This window comes from Canis lupus, chromosome 32 (assembly GCF_011100685.1).
Source record: "Canis lupus familiaris isolate Mischka breed German Shepherd chromosome 32, alternate assembly UU_Cfam_GSD_1.0, whole genome shotgun sequence".
Taxonomy (NCBI): domain Eukaryota; kingdom Metazoa; phylum Chordata; class Mammalia; order Carnivora; family Canidae; genus Canis; species Canis lupus.
In genome coordinates, this window is record NC_049253.1 from 18,032,914 (window position 1) to 18,049,263 (window position 16,350).

Here is a 16,350-nt window from a genome sequence, read left to right on the forward strand (position 1 = left end):
CTCTTATATAAAATGTTTTTCTACAATGTACTTTATATGTAAGAGATCAGGACAAAAAGGAAATTTAACACAGCATCCATTCTAGACAACTTTAGTGTAATACAGTGAACATAAGGGAAACTTAGTATAATCATATTGGCAGTGATTTTACAGTATTAAAAACAAATTGATCTAAAAATAAGAAATAACTTTTTATTTTTCCTAAATAAGATTTTTATTAACTAAAACTTGAAAGAACTTATAAGAACATATTGTATTAACGAAATTACTTTTTAATGACATGAATGGTGGTTTTAGGCAGTTTGAAATAATGTAAATAAATGATTACCAATATTAACTTTTTAATTTTTTGTAATTGTTTTTGTTAGCTTGGTTTGTAGTAGCAGGATCAGAATGTACAATTTTCATTAAAAATAATGATCAAGCATTTCTTTTACAGTGGATCAGGGCAAACTATTAAAATGCAAACAGAAAACTTGGGTGTTGTTTATTATGTCAACAAGGACTTTAAAAATGAATATAAAGGAATGTTATTACAAAAAGTGGAAAAGAGTGTGGAAGAAGATTATGTGACTAATATTCGAAATAATTGCTGGAAAGAAAGACAACAAAGTAAGTTATTTAAATGTTTAACATATAAAAATCTATTCAGAGTCTTTGGAATTGATTGATTATTGTAGGTTTCCCTATTCAAGAAAGGTTCTAGAATTGCCTGGCACATAATTGGAGCTCAAAACTTAAAATGTTTTATGTGGCCTTATAACAGTGTTTGGCACGTAGCAAGCACTTGTGATGTTATCAATAAATATTTGGTTGAATAAGTGAATAATACTAAATTTCATTGTATTTAAGATGTTTTCAATTGTAACATGCATTATTATTGTAGCACTAAGAAAGAAAAAAATTCTGGCACATTAGCTATATCATCAGTTTTAATATGCATCCTGTTTCAAAGTGAAGTTTGAAACTCTTCATTAATTTATCTTCAACATTTAACACTTAGTGTATAATGAGTTCTGTTGACATTCCATTTTCCTTTGTTTATTCTGTACAAAAAATCTTAGGGAACACTTAATCAATTTGTTTGGCATTTTCCGTCTTCAACTTCTTTAACTTAAGAAGCAGTTCCACCTATAAAAAGTTTGACCATAAGAATCTACAGAGATGCATGTGAAGCAAGTGTTGTTATGGTTATTGTTTTTCTGACTGTTACAAATAATAATGTAGACAATACAGTGTAGACTTTGGAATTAAACAGACTAAAGCTGAAACCTCACTCTGGGATCTTTAGCTGAGTGATTAGGGCCAAATATTCTAACATGTATGAGTTTACTCCCTCGGGTGTAAAATGGATGATGATGATGAGTGGTAGGAGGAAATAACTGTCACATATATAATACCTATTATTTAAGTCACTGTCCCAAGCACTTTACTCATTTAATCTCCACAACAATACTGTAGAGTTATACCCTTTATATATATATATATATGGAAACTGAGGTAAAGAGAGTTTAGTAACTTACCCAGGGCCATAGAGGTAGTCCATGATTCAAGCAGTCCATCTGTCTCCAGAATCCAGGCACTGTGTGCCACAATTTTCTCAATAATACCCAGCTTTGCCAGTTTGTTGTGAAAATTAAATCAGACAATAAAGTGTTTTACATGTAGTAAAAGGCCCAGAAAATGGTAGTGGTTATCATCATCTAATCTACTAGGGAAAATTTGATAAAATATAACTTTTGTATACTTCCAAGAAAGTTCATATCTCTGACCTTGGTTTCCTCATCTATATTCTATATAGTGGTAGTTAAAAGAGGATGCAGCCTCCTTGGTGTCTCAGTCTCTGAGTCAGTGAAATCAGTGTGGAGAAGGTTGCATTAGACTAGTTGTCAACCAGGAAAGATTTGCTCTGCTTCACATCACATCTGGTAATGTCTGGAAACTTTTTGTGTGTCACCACCAGTTGGGGATGGAAGAGATTGCTGCCTGCGTATAAAGGATGGAGGCTGGGGTGCTGCTTAACATCCTGCAATGCACAGGACAGCCCCACAACAAAGATTTACCTGGCCCCAAAATGCCAACATTTCTAAGGCTGAGAAATTGCGTTAGCAGAAGGTCTTAAGGGCAGTGGATACCAAATTTTACTTATTTCATTTCACTTTTTGATGTCTAGTGCCTTACACAGTCCTTGGCATATCATAGGCATATGGTAAACTTTCAATGGATATAGGAATAATTGGTTGAAGGATTACCGAATTCATAAAAATGATTGGAAAGACTTGCTTGTTTTGTGTTAAAAGAATGACTAACACACTAAATACATCACCTTCAAATACAAATTCTAATCTTCAGCCAAATATGGGCAATTTTTGGATTATGTATACTTAAATTCTATTACCTTAAATAATTGGGAAATCGACTATACAAATAGAAAGAAGGAAGGAAAATATATTCATATTTACGGAAGATAGTGTAATGTTACAGCTAAAGTGCAGGCTCTGGGACTGCCTTGCAAGACAAGATCCTGGTTCCACCAACATGTTGCCTAGGCCAAGTTAGTTAACCTTTCTAAATCTCATTTATGTCATCATTAAAATGTGGACCATAACAGATAATACATGTTAACACTTAGCATAATATCTTGCATCAGTAAGTGTTCAATATTTTTACTTACTATAATGTAATTATTTTTTTTCCTATCCATACCATAAGCCAAGTGTTTTTGCTTGGCATACTTAATCTTTAAAGTCATCTGGCAAGATTGATATTAAAGTTTCACAGACTTTCAGTCTGTGTTCTGTTTACCATACAAAGTTGTCTACAGCTGTATTGTATACAGTTATATGTGTGTCTTTTAAAGTTACTATCATAAGTTTTAAGTGAATCTGATTTTAATAAGTCATTATTAAAAAACAACTTGCTGGGATCCCTGGGTGTCGCAGTGGTTTAGCGCCTGCCTTTGGCCCAGGGTGTGATCCTGGAGACCCGGGATCGAATCCCACATCGGGCTCCCGGTGCATGGAGCCTGCTTCTTCCTCTGCCTATGTCTCTGCCTCTCTCTCTCTCTCTCTCTCTCTCTCTCTCTCTCTCTCTCTGTGTGTGTGTGTGACTATCATAAATAAAAAAAATTTAAAAAAAAGATTTAAAAAAAAACTTGCTTATGTTCAAGAATATCAATGGAACAAGACAAAACTCTTAAAGACTAAAAAGAAATGACAGTTAGGTACAATGTGTGATCCTGAGTTGGATCCCAGATGGGGAGTGGATGAAATAGCTATAAAGGACATCATTGGGGCTGCTGGTGAAATGTGAATATGAACTATATAATAGATGATAGAATTATAGTTAGATTTCTGAATTTGAAAATTGGGGTTAGGTAAGACAATGCCCTTGTTCTTAGGAGAAACATGCTGGAGTAATTAGGAATGAAAAGTCTCAAAAGGTTTTACAAAATAATTACCACTAGCACCACCACAACAGCCTTTATTACAAGAGAGAGCTGAAGCAAATTTGACAAAATGTGAAAGATTTGATCAATCAAGATGTAAAGGGTTTTAGAGTGTTCATTGTAGTACTCTTTTGTGAAGGTTTGAAATTTTAAGATTTATTTATTTGACAGAAGGGGAGAAGGGAAGCATATGGTGGGGGGAGGGGCAGAGAGACTAGCAGACTCCCTGCTGAGCACAGCTCATGCAGGGCTGCATCCCAGGACCCTGAGGTCAGGACCTGAGCTTAAGTCCAATGCGTAACAGACTGAGCCACCCAGGTACTCCTTGAAATTATCAAAATAAAACTTAACAAATTCAGCACATCTAGAGGTTAGGGGTTTTAAATGAAGATGAAAGTGGAAGGAGCTCAGTGTAATGTTAATTAATCCACTGATTGAATGTTTTACTAATTAATCAGGATGAACTCACCTTGTTTTATAAATTAATGTCATCAAAAAGGTTGTTGGCCAATTGGTTTTTTTTAACCAGGGTTTTTCTGTTTTGCAGTCATTTCTAACACTCTCTAATGTCTATATTGATACAGTAGGCATTTTATAAGATACAAGCAGTAATTTGAAGTTGAAAGAATGTTAAGCTAGGAATTGGAAGTTTGGCTTGGAATCTAGACCGCCATTGACTAGCTCTGTGAACTTCGGTTTATCTACCTCATCTGGGAAGATGCATCTGCAAAAGGATTTTACAATTGCCTCACTTGTAAATAAAGGGGATGGAGTGATTTTGATTGTTAAATCCTAGCTGGATTGACTGAATACAAGGTCATTTATGAAGATCTTTACAAATAGAATATACTCTTGCTGTGAGTATATTTTGAATGTGGTGCTGACTGATGTCCTTTACTCTGGCCATTGTTTTCCAGAAAGTAACTGACTTTTTTCTGTGTCTGGTTACATATTTTCTAAGTGCCCCCACCCTTTGGAAGAGTTACTGAACAGTGAAATGACTGAGAGGAACAGAAAGATAGCAAGGAATAGTTCTCTAGAGATTTATAGTCCGTTTCTTTTTCCTTAGTAATGCTATCCACATACTGAAAGAAGTCTCAGAAGTACTTATTTGCTAAATAACACTACAGTGATTCTATAGCAAACTTTTTTCCCCTTTTGTGTTCCTTCAGTAAGATTTTCTTTTCTTTATTTTTTTATTTTTTTATTTTTTTTAATTCAAGCAAACTCAGGGCAAGATTTCAAACTTTTCTACTCAAGTCGTGGCATAATTAATTAACATGAAACCTTAACAAGAGGTCACAGCAAAACAACCACCAGCAGGATTGAATAGCATATGATATATCTTTAGTATGCAAGGTCGAAATGGTGCTTTAGAGCAGCAGTTTTTAAACTTTTGAGGACAGGAGTGAGGGAAAGAGTGGATAGGATTTTATTTTCATTTCTTTCACAGAGTAGCTCTGTGTTTGTTTTAGATACTAGGCTTCCAAAGGCTTTTAGGAGTAATACTTGGATTTCTTTCTTTTTAAAAAAAGGTCAATTATTAGAAATATATTGAAGGGCTTCTTTAAACATCATTTCAGCTTAAGTAACAAGGTGACCTAAATTATTATCTACTAAGCAGAATATTTTGGTTTGTTAACAGAAACAGATATGCAGTATGCAGCCAAAGTATACCGTGATGATCGGCTCCGAAGGAAGGCTGATGCCTTGAGCATGGACAACTGTAAAGAATTGGAGCGGCTGACCAGTATTTATAAAGGAGGATGAACTGGGATTGTATTTATAACTTTTAGCATTCTCTTTATTTTTTCTGTAAGTAAGTTTCGTTTCATCCTGAGAGCTAAAGAAAAAGATTGTATGTTAAAAACTAAACTGCATAGTTGGTCCCTGAAATCTTGGACTGTTTATGACCTACTGGCTCCTTTGAATAGTAAGGAACTGAAAACTAAAATTAATATTTTAGTTATGCTTCTGGCAACTATTTTCATTTTAAAAGCGTATATTATTCCTAACTAAAAATGTCTTGAGAAAGGATTATCACACCTGTAGCAGTTTCCAGTTTTAGTGATTCTCCACGTTTCCTTTGGTCATGTAAATATTTATGGAATGATCATTTTGTATATGGGTTACTGGATTTTTATTTAAATTCTTTTAGCATTTAACTCCATGAGACACTTTAGTTTAAACTGATAGAATAAGTGTTCTGTGACAAAATTACATTTTTCTTGTCAGATGTTGAATGTTTGTGAAGTTTAAGCAACGAAACTTTTTCAAAAAGAAAAGAAAAAACAAAAAAGCTCTTTAACTGTGTAAATCTTGTAGCATTATCAGCTTAGAGGGAATTGATATTTTTAATATTGCCATTATAATCCAGAATATATATTGAGATAAATGAACTGGTGTAGAATATCAGTTTGCTATTTAGTTTTATGAATTGCTAAGCCATGCATAGAAAAGAAATGCTATACTGATAGATTTTAAAGAAAATATGAGATGGCTATATAAATATTAAACAAAAAGGGTCTTCAACAGTAAACTGCAGTTATGTCATTTCTAATTCTAGTAATTCAAAGGCTCCCAAATGTTTATATGTCTGTCTTTGAAGGCTGCTATGATTCATGAAGAAAAGAACCCACCTGTTTTGCCCCCATGGAAATTTTAGTTTCTTCTTAGTGATCATTTAAGCAGGATCCAAAGTTAATGGGTTCTTCTACAAATGAGTAATAAGAGAAAAATACTACTAAAATGAAGCTTTGTGCCTTTTTAACCTGATTGCCAACTCTTAAATATATAAGTGGAGTACAGCACACTACTTGATCAGAGCATGATCTGTTTGGCCACATGCAACAGTGAGAAGAAATACGGCAGCAGGTAGGTAGAATAGTGACTTTATAGCAAGTCATCCTTATAAAATTCTGAGCTACAAACTATTCACCATTGAGTCATTCAATTAATCTTATAGGAATAAGCTCTCTCTAATTCAATACATAATATAAATTAGAAAAGTAAGCTGGAAATTGAAGTTCTTGGTGCCTGTATATTCAGTACGAAACAATTTGATTTCTAGTCTTCTATGTTTAACAGTTGTAATATTTTAATGATTTTCCTTCATACTCAGTTAATGGGACACAAATGCATCTTTGGTAGTTTTTTTGTGTGTGTGAGAGCATGCTAGTTTGAGTGGCTCTGTTCTTCTGTTTAAAGGTTTTTGTTGTTGTTGTTTTCTGACTGTAGTTGATTTTATAGCATCTGTTGAATAAAACTGCTAAAATGACCATTCTTTTTAAAATGTTCTCTTGTATCCCCTTTTCCAGGTGAATCAGTAGAAATATCTGAATTAATTAATGAGTTAAACTAAACAACCTACTGCCCTAGGAAAACTGGACAGCTTCACCAGTTTTATTTTACAAATGCGACTTTTAAATTAAAAAAATAGCAGTGCTTAAAATACAAATTAAATCTGTTCTTGAGCCTGCAGAATCAATTTTTAAAAAATAAGGTCATAACATTCTAATTAACTTTGAAAGTTCATATACATCAGAAAAATTACAAAAATTTGAATGAAATAATTTAATCCATTCATTTTTCCAGTTTTAATGAGAAATCTACACTATTGTGATTGACACTAATGTGAATCGAACTCTTTTTGAGTGATTCTTTTTCCCTTAATCTTGGCTTTAAAGGGATAGATGAAGTTATCAAGTTAAGTGAAGTTATATATTATGAAGTCATATATGGCTTTTGGACAGTATTATATTTCAGTTGCATTGCTGCATTTCATCACATTTCATAAAATGACGGGGAAATGTGTTTGATAAAATCAAATTTTCAAACAACTATGTGAAATAACTGATTGAGTGCCTGATAATTTAAGCCACATATAAAGTATGCAAGGAAATATTAAGTCCTAATGTCATCCATATTTTGGTGAGAAGGTCCAACTAAGTGTCTTAGAATTTTGGGTTAATTCTACAAAGTAAGAAGATATGAACTATCTTGAGATGTAAGATTTTCATGTTTGCTACTCTTACGATAAAAATCTCAACATTTTACCATCTTATTTTTACTACACAAGCTTTGCAATTTCATTTGATAACTTGTACTGTTCATTTTAACCATTGCCTGAAAGCTCTCAATCTTTGAGTAGTGCTTTACTAGCTTTTCTAACTGGTATTTTAGAAGTTTGGTAGCAACTATATTTATTAATGCTTTACATTTTTATCTTTTTACACATACATATAAACATTATCCTTGTGAGGATTTGGGATAAAGTAGATAGTATCTTTTCTCCTCCTGTTTTGATTCCTTAGTTCCCAAGTAGACTGGTGCTAGTTGCTTATAAGGTTGAGAATTTATTTTGATCCAATCTGAGAATTTCATTCTCAATGAGCAAATTCAAATTTAATCCATGTAATAAATAAAAACAATGTATTTTAGGAACAGATTGCATTTGAATGCTTAAATAAGTATTTGTTTCAAAATGACTGCATTTTTCTTTATAACTTACAGAAATTTGGTAGAGAAGAATAAATCCTTAAAGCAAATATATGCCAGTGCATTACACCACTCTGCTTTCGTGTCAGCTCAGGTGTTCACAGGAACAGAAATGTGGAGTCCCAGCCCTTTACTGTGATTGCACTTTTAAACCTAAGTTGTCTTCCTTTTAATTCTTCAGTTCCACTAGTATGTAAAATAGTGTATAGTGAGAAAAATGGTTACCTTCTTAATTTCTTTTTGACCATAAATAGTTTTAAATGCAGCTGTTACTTAATAACTGTGACATATTATTCATAATGTTTTCCCATATATTTCCTTAAAAAAAAATCTTCTACCTGTGGTAAGGCAGTGAAATATTTTTTGATGTTGACCTGAGAACCAAATGAGCCATCTTGCCAGTTAAGTAAGTGTTATGTCAAAGGACCCTATGGTTCAAAAGGAGAATCTGTGTATTCATTTAGCTTCCCTAAATGAAGCTTAGGTTTAATACTACCCCTATTACCATCTGTCTTCATCCTGAGTGAAACAGACCAAAAGAGCATTCATAATCTTTTCTTGTCTGAACAGAAAAACTTCTGAAAATGAACAATAAATCTGAATTTTAATCTTTACTAAATAGCTAAAAAAACTGTACCTGTTAGCCCATTGGACTATGCCTGAAGTCCATAAAATTCTCTAAACCAATGAAAAAGTAAAGAGTAGTGTAACAATAACATACAAAACTTTTTAAATTCTAATTTGTAATTACAAAGAAAAAGTGAGTAGAATGAGAATCTTTAAAGAATTCTTGCACGTCCCTTTAATAATCTGACAGGCAACACAGTTCTAGAATTCAGGCTTCCTTTTTGGTTTCCATTACTATTAAATAGATTTTCATATAAATGGAAACATTTTCCCTCAAAACATTAATTCAAAACATACTCCTTATATTAAGGATTCTATAACCATGTTTTTTGTAAGTGTCCTATGTGTAACTTTTTCCTGTTGGTACTTGATTCATTCTCATTTAATTTTATTATCTGCTGGTTTTGGGGCCAATGGACTTGTGAATATTCTGTGATGTGTCCATGTATAGGTGTGTATATATATATACATATATATATATATTTTTCCAGCTAATACCTCAAATGTGTGATTGTTTAATATATACCACACTATGTTTGCACAGAGCAGGGCTTCCATTAGCAGTGGATATTCTCATTTCTAACTTTGAAAATCATTCCACAGAATTCTGTTGGTGTGAATTCTTCCCATTGATCATTTTCAAATTTTAAAGCAGAGATTCCTATTAGAAGGCCCATATTTCAAATATAATTGTATGTTTCTGTACCTAGCAATGGAAATATGTAGGGGTAAGAAGTGTTTCTTGAAGTGTCTAGTTTAGTAAGTTATTATTAACAATTGGGATTACTGGGTTGCCGAGCTGTCTGGTAACTGCTCAGCGATGACAACCAGCATGATTTTGAGCAAATCTCCTTCACTTTGGCACAGGAGTCGGGACATTCCAGTCTCATTCTACTTTGCCATTTAAGAGTACCACTAAAATAATAGAGGTTTTCCGGTGACACTGGAGTATTTTAAGCATCGATTTCAAAATGAATTGTTTTTGAGTTGGCTGACTATACCAACGAGAAGAAAGAAACTCCACATAAATTATATTTTGTAACTTATTTATATTAAGAAATGCTTCTTACCTATTTTTGTTTTCATTTTTTTGGATGGCTACATAAGACTTTCTTCCATTTAAGGTTTAAATCATGTGTTGTTTAAAAGCTGCAGGTAATTTTCAAGGTGTGATGAAATTTTAATGGAAGCCTTGTACCAGTTAAGTGAAACTGGCAAAGGAGATCTTACTTTGTCTATAGTGCATTCAAGATTATACAATTAGGTTTAAAAATGTCTGATTTGTAAAATACTTAGTGTTATATCAGACTTATAAAATAAAATTTTCTGTGTGAGAACTCTGTTAAAGAAAATGCATTTGATTTTTAATGAATGTTCTGCTGAATGATTTGTGATGAATTTTTGTCTTTCAGTCTCTGCAGTTTATCTCAATATATGAATAAAAAGAAGGTCTGTTCTCACTGTAAAGGATGTGTTTTTATCATCTTTTATATTCTTAATATGCACTTTCTTTCACTCACTAAACCATTCAACAAATGTATGAATGCCTGCTTTATCCCAGGCAGTGAGCTGAGTGCTGGGAATTAATCGCTGAACAAGACAGAAATCCTTATGGAGTTTACATCTAGCCAGGAAAATCAATGTCAAATAAATAACTAATTATGATGAATGCTACAAGGAAAATTACAAGGTACAATGAGAACATATATCTGGAAGACTTAACCTACTCTGGGAGGATCAGGGAAAGTTTCTCTGAGAAAAGGAGCTTAAACTGAAACCCAAAAGATGAAATAAGTAGGAGTGAGGTGAATACTAGAGATACATTTCAGGCAGAATGTGCTAAGTTGATAAAGCCATAGAAACTTTACAGAAGTGAAAACAAACTTGCACGGAAACAAACTCATATGATTTTTTTTTAAGATTTTATTTTTTTATTCATGAGAGACACAGAAGGAGAGGTAGAGACTCAGGCAGAGGAAGAAGCAGGATCCATATAGGAAGCCTGGGACTCCATCCCAGGACTCAGATCACGCCCTGAGCCAAAGGCAGATGCTCAACCACTGAGCCACCCAGGCGTCCCAACTCATATGATTATAGCATAGGAAAGACAGGGTAAGTTAGAGAATTAAAATAAGATAGGAGCCAAGTTCCATAAAACCACATATAAGTGATGATGATGATTGGAATTTATCCTATGCCAATAGAAAACCCTTTGATATTTTTAAGAATGGAGTTACATATGAGATTTGAGTTTTTAAAGTATCATTTTAGGGTTGTGCAGAGAAGACTGGAGGGTAAAAGTGAATGTAGGGAGGATAGGAAGTTATTGGCAAAGGACAGATGATCATGGTTTGATCTAGAGTAGAAATACAGATAACTGAATGATTTTGAGAGAGATTCAGGAGGTAGAGTCAAGAGAATTATTTGATTGATTGGATTTGGGATAAATAGAGGCAGCAATTAAAAACTTCCCAAAATTCTGGCTGTGAAAAAGAGTAGATAGAGAAGGATGTCAGCTGAAAGAGGATGTGGTTTCTAAAGAAGGCTTTTATTTTTTCAGTTATTAATTACATGAGATCTTATTGCATGAGAGATCTGTTTTATTCTGTTATTTTTCATTCTGTTATAAAGGGGCAGGTAGAAAGTGAAAGAGTAATACCAGTAAGAGTAGTACCAGTAAGTGCCTGATATGTCCAAGAGGATATTATGTCCATTGGAAGAATTATTTTAGCTAAGCGACCACCAGCATTCTTTAAGAAAGGGACGCATGGAGGATGGGTGCAAAGGCAGGTAGATTTGTAGTGTTGGTTAGTAAGATGTCATGCCTTTCATTGGCTTGATGCAATGATGCATTGGCAGGGTAAAGTCGGGGAGGGGAAAAGAAAAATAAACAGAGGCTTAGAAGACAAATTGAAGAAATTGTTTTTTCACTGAGTCAGCTGATGAATGCAAAAGGGTTTTTATGAGTCCCAGATTGGTGACAGAATTTACAATCTATTTAGTTGTTTATTTTCTCCAGTCTAACCCATCAGCCAAGGCATGAGCAGTGGAATACAACTCATCAAACTCATCCAGAGTTGGAGTTCTGTCAGGCTGAAGGTAGGGGAGTTTAAGATGTTGACATGTGAGTGATCCATTGATTGTGATTGTTTATTGTATGCAAGCCAGAGATCGTTTGAATTAGTGATTTCTCAGGTGACTGCCTGAATCCAGGGTGTGAGGACAGTAAGTGATAGTATAAACGAGCAAGTTATTGCCTATGACTTTATAATTGTATTCTCCATGGGCCAAATCCCAAATCATAGCCAGAATCAGTATTAGCAAAACATTTTCCAATTTGGCCAATCTAAGTGATAACATTTTCATTTTTGTATGTTGGAAAATCAGCAAGACTCTCCTTCCCATGAGTTTGTTTATTTTTAAAATATTTTATTTATTTATTCATGAGAGACCCCGAGAGAGAGGCAGAGGGAGAAGCAGGCTCCATGCAGGGAGCCTGATGCGGAACTCGATCCTGGGACTCCAGGATCACACCCTGGGCTGAAGGCAGACGCTAAACCACTGAGCTACCCAGAGATCCTGATAATTTTTTATAGGAAAGAAGAATTAAAAAAAAAAATTTCTAATGGCTGAGTAATATTCCTCAGCCATTAGAAACGACAAATACCCACCATTTGCTTCAACGTGGATGGAACTGGAGGGTATTATGCTGAGTGAAGTAAGTCAGTCGGAGAAGGACATTGTATGTTCTCATTCATTTGGGGAATATAAATAATAGTGAAAGGGAATATAAGGAAAGGGAGAAGAAATGTGTGGGAAATATCAGAAAGGGAGACAGAACGTAAAGACTCCTAACTCTGGGAAACGAACTAGGGGTGGTGGAAGGGGAGGAGGGCGGGGGGTGGGGGTGAATGGGTGACGGGCACTGAGGGGGGCACTTGACGGGATGAGCACTGGGTGTTATTCTGTATGTTGGCAAATTGAACACCAATAAAAAATAAATTTATTATAAAAAAATAAATAAAAAGAAAAAAATAAAAATAAAAAATAAAAATTGAGAGGTCCTAGGCATATACAAAAGCTAAGAGAAACTTAAGCTAAAAATAAGCAGAAACAAAGGCTTTTGATGCAACCAATAAAGTTAGAACTTTTACAACATGTACATATTTAACTGTTTAATGTATTATATTTATGGTATACTATTTCTCTAGAATGCTGTGTACTAGAAAATTTGAATAGTAAGATAAAATTTTGTGTGTGTATGTATACAGTTTCTACTAATTTCTTCCTGAACCTCAGGGATCAGCTGGTATACCCCCTTGGAGAACTGGTACATAGTGCTGATAATCCTTTAGGCTGGTAAATATTTTCCCTAGTCTTATACCAGCAGCAGTGAGTAAATTCAAAACAGATCCATAATTCAAAAACCCCCACACTTGGAAATTAGAAATCTAAGTTCTTTCAATTTGAGGATGTAGTGATATTTGGAGAGTTTAGAAAGCTATGCTCTCCCTTTTTTGCCACCCAAGAAGAAAAAAAATCAGTATTTTCCAGGTCAATTATCATTTATCAAAGTCATTAGGATGGATGTTAAGTGAAAAATAGCACTTCCGGAAATTAAAAGAACTTGCTAGAGTTCATGTTTTTATTTGCCTCTAAACTTGGGCAACTAAGAAGTTGTCATCAGGGCCAGAATTAACAGTTTCTTTTAATCACTTTTATTCCACAGATGCTGAATGAGTGCCTACAGAATGCAAGACATTTAGTCATTGCAGGAAACTGGAAAAAATCCAAAACATGACCCAGCCTTCTAGGTGTTAGGGTTTCATTGGGAAAACAAATCAAAACTATGACACATAAATTATGCACAAATATCAATTATTCTAGGTAACATATAGTAGCATTCAAGAGAATGTGATATGTGAGAAGATACTGTCAGAAAACAAGATTTACATATCTAAGGTTGGGCAGCTCGGGTGGCTCTGCGGTTTAGCGCTGACTTCAGCCCGGGGTGTGATCCTGGAGACTTGGGATCGGGGGAGGTCCCCCATCAGGCTCCCTGCATGAAGCCTGCTTCTCCCTCTGCCTGTCTCTGTGTGTGTGTGTGTGTGTGTCTAATGAATAAATAAGTAAAATATTTTTAATAATAAATAAATAAATATCTAATGTAGATATTACATTATCTGGGTGGCTCAGTCAGTTAAATGACCAACTCTTGATTTCAGCTCCCAGGTCATGATTTCAAGGTCATGAGATTTACCCCCTACATCGGGCTGTGTGCCCTGGGCATGGAGCCTGCTTAAGATGCTGTCTCCTGGGACACCTGGGTGGATTAGTGGTTGAGCATCTGCCTTCAGCTCAGGGCCTGATCCCAGGGTTGGGGGATTGAGTCCCACATAGGGCTCCCTGTGGGGGTCTGCTTCTCCCTCTCCCTCTATTTCTGTCTCTCTCTCCTTCTGCCCCTCCTCAACCCTGTGCATGTGCACACATGCGTATGTTCTTTCTCTCAAAAAATAAATACATATTTAAGGTAGAAAGTGAAGGGGTGCAGAACATGCCACCCCAAAATATGCCACTTAGGCATATTGATTATTTTGAACTGAAGGCACTAAGAAAACAGATGCAGGAAGGATTCTTTGATCTCTTTTACCAAAAAGCAGGTCTTAAAATTTCCTCTGAGAAAGGTGCCCTCTTACCAGGAAGAGAACATTCTTACCACCAAAGGCAAGACTGATGCCAAAATGGACCTGTACAAACAAGTCTACTAAATAATTTTTATCTGCCATTGGTTTCACGCATATATTTCAGAGTCACTGTCCCACAATTTACTGTCCCTTACCCAAGCCCCCTTTCTTGTCACATCTCCACAATTTGTTGTTCTTTGCATAAAAAGGTATTTAACCTGTGGACCTAATGATTTCTTTGGACCTTACTTCCTTCTGAAGACTGCCATATACACATAAGAATATTAAATAAATGTGTATGTTTTTCACCAGATAATGTATCAGTTTAATTCTTAGGCCCAGCCATAAAAACCTAAGAGGGTAGAAGTATGTTCTTCCTCCCCTGCAAGAGAAATAAACATTTGAGTTTAAAAGACCCTCCAGAACCAGTGTGGAGAAAGAATAACCAGTGATGGAAGGGTGAAGTAATCAACTTGGCTGGAGTACAGGATTCACATTAGAATGTATTTAGAAGTAAAATAGAATGCTTGTGTCAGTCTAAGACTGTCAACTTTATCAGTCTGCAGTGGTACATACATCGCTAAAGATTTTTTGAACAGCAGTAATGTGCATTGTTTTGGAAGGCTTATCTGGCCATTACTAAGTGGCTATTAATATCATCTTGCTAAATACAATAAGGGTTTGAATGAAGAATTGAAAGAATATAGATGAAAAAATCAGGAACAAAAGATTAGCAGTCCCAAACATGATACCTGACTAGTAGAATCATGGAAACAATACAGATACACATTAGGAAAAAAAGCTTAAATGAGAAATTTTTGGAGCTTTTGAGTCAGAGCTGACTAAAAGACATGTATGTAGAAATATCCAACAACCCACAAGCAGCTGAAAATGTGAACCTAGAATTCTGAGGAAAGGTGTAGACTTGGGACTCATTCTCAGGAAAATGGGAAAAGAGAAATACAGAAACCAAAGACAAGCTTTAAATGCCATCATCTAAAGAATCAGGAAGCAAACTAGACTGGGTGAGGACCGAAAATAAGTAATGCAGCATCCCAGAAGCTAAGAAGTCAAAGGGTTTAATTCAAATAAGAAAAAGGACGTGAACTTCAAAATGTGAGTTGCTATGGAACTGTCAAGTTCACTTGTAATAATTTGGTCATTTTTAACAGTTTAAACAGCTGTGTAGTTTACCATTTCATCTTCTCAAGGATAACCAGGAAATCAGTGTCCACCATGTCTTGGGCTAGAGTTAATTCCTATCGCCCTCCGACTTTTAGGGGTTGGGAGCTGAAGATGAGGAGTCCTCAAGTTCCCATAGCCTTCGTTTTCTTACCACCAATTGTAGGTTTTTGTTACATGTGCAAACGAGCACCAAACAAAATATTGTTACTCCTTAGAAGTCACAGCCTCCTAAAACATGAGCCGACGGCAGGTTATCCAGTATCTGCACAAGTTGAGTTGCACAGCTGTGAAAACTCCAGGAGGCCCAAGGCTCCTCTATTCAATCTAGACAGGCCCCTGCAGAGCACTCTTGAAAAAGCCAAGGCAGAGGCGGACATTGGGGTCAGAAACCTATGAACCCGGGACCTACCTTCCCCCCCTCCCCTCCCCTCCCCTCCCCTTTTTTCTTTCTTTTCTTTCTTTCTAGATTTTATTTTTAAGTACCGTCTTCAGCCAGTGGGGCTAGAACTCAGCACCCCGCGATCAAGTCCTATGCTCAATGGACTCAGCCAGCCGGGCGTCCCAGGCACCAGGGGCTTCAGGGCACAGGAATCCTGCATGCCGCTCAGCCTGTAAGCAACACCCCTTCAAACTCTCTCATCTGAAGATGAAAAAAGTCTTAAGATAACGGACCTTGAGAAACTAATGAAATGTACGCACCCTCCCCACACAACAACGTCGTCTCGCATACTTTTCCCGGGGCTCTTTAAGAGCCCGACGGTTTCCAGCGAAGCCCGCATCCACCAGCGAGCCGCCCCTCGTCCTTAAGCCTTGCGCAGGCGCAGGGAGCGGGCAGAGGGCTGGGGCGGGGCGGGGCGGGGCGGGGCCGGGAGGGGAGGGGCGGGGCCGGGAGGGGAGGGGCGGGGCGTG

General features: G+C 35.9%; 1 protein-coding gene and 1 long non-coding RNA gene across 4 annotated transcripts in view; one reads left to right on the top strand and one right to left on the bottom strand.

Annotated features, from left to right (window-relative positions):
• The window catches only part of DNAJB14 (DnaJ heat shock protein family (Hsp40) member B14), a 47,344-nt gene extending 37,305 nt beyond the window's left edge, over window positions 1-10,039 (top strand). For 2 of the 3 annotated variants that reach the window (XM_038582030.1, XM_038582032.1), the window contains exons 7-8: window positions 440-612; window positions 5,094-10,039. In XM_038582030.1, coding sequence (XP_038437958.1) covers window positions 440-612; window positions 5,094-5,218 — 298 coding nt within the window. In that variant the 3' untranslated portion in view covers window positions 5,219-10,039. Of the gene's footprint in view, window positions 1-439; window positions 617-5,093 lie in introns of all 3 variants that reach the window. The other variant, XM_038582031.1, reaches the window with a different exon arrangement.
• A 5,280-nt stretch (window positions 10,040-15,319) lies between these two features.
• LOC111093676 lies at window positions 15,320-16,299 on the bottom strand. The gene is made up of 2 exons (XR_005382539.1): window positions 16,172-16,299; window positions 15,320-16,081 (listed from the first exon to the last, which is right to left on the bottom strand). It is a non-coding gene; the product is annotated as an uncharacterized LOC111093676 (long non-coding RNA).
• Window positions 16,300-16,350: the final 51 nt, after the last annotated feature.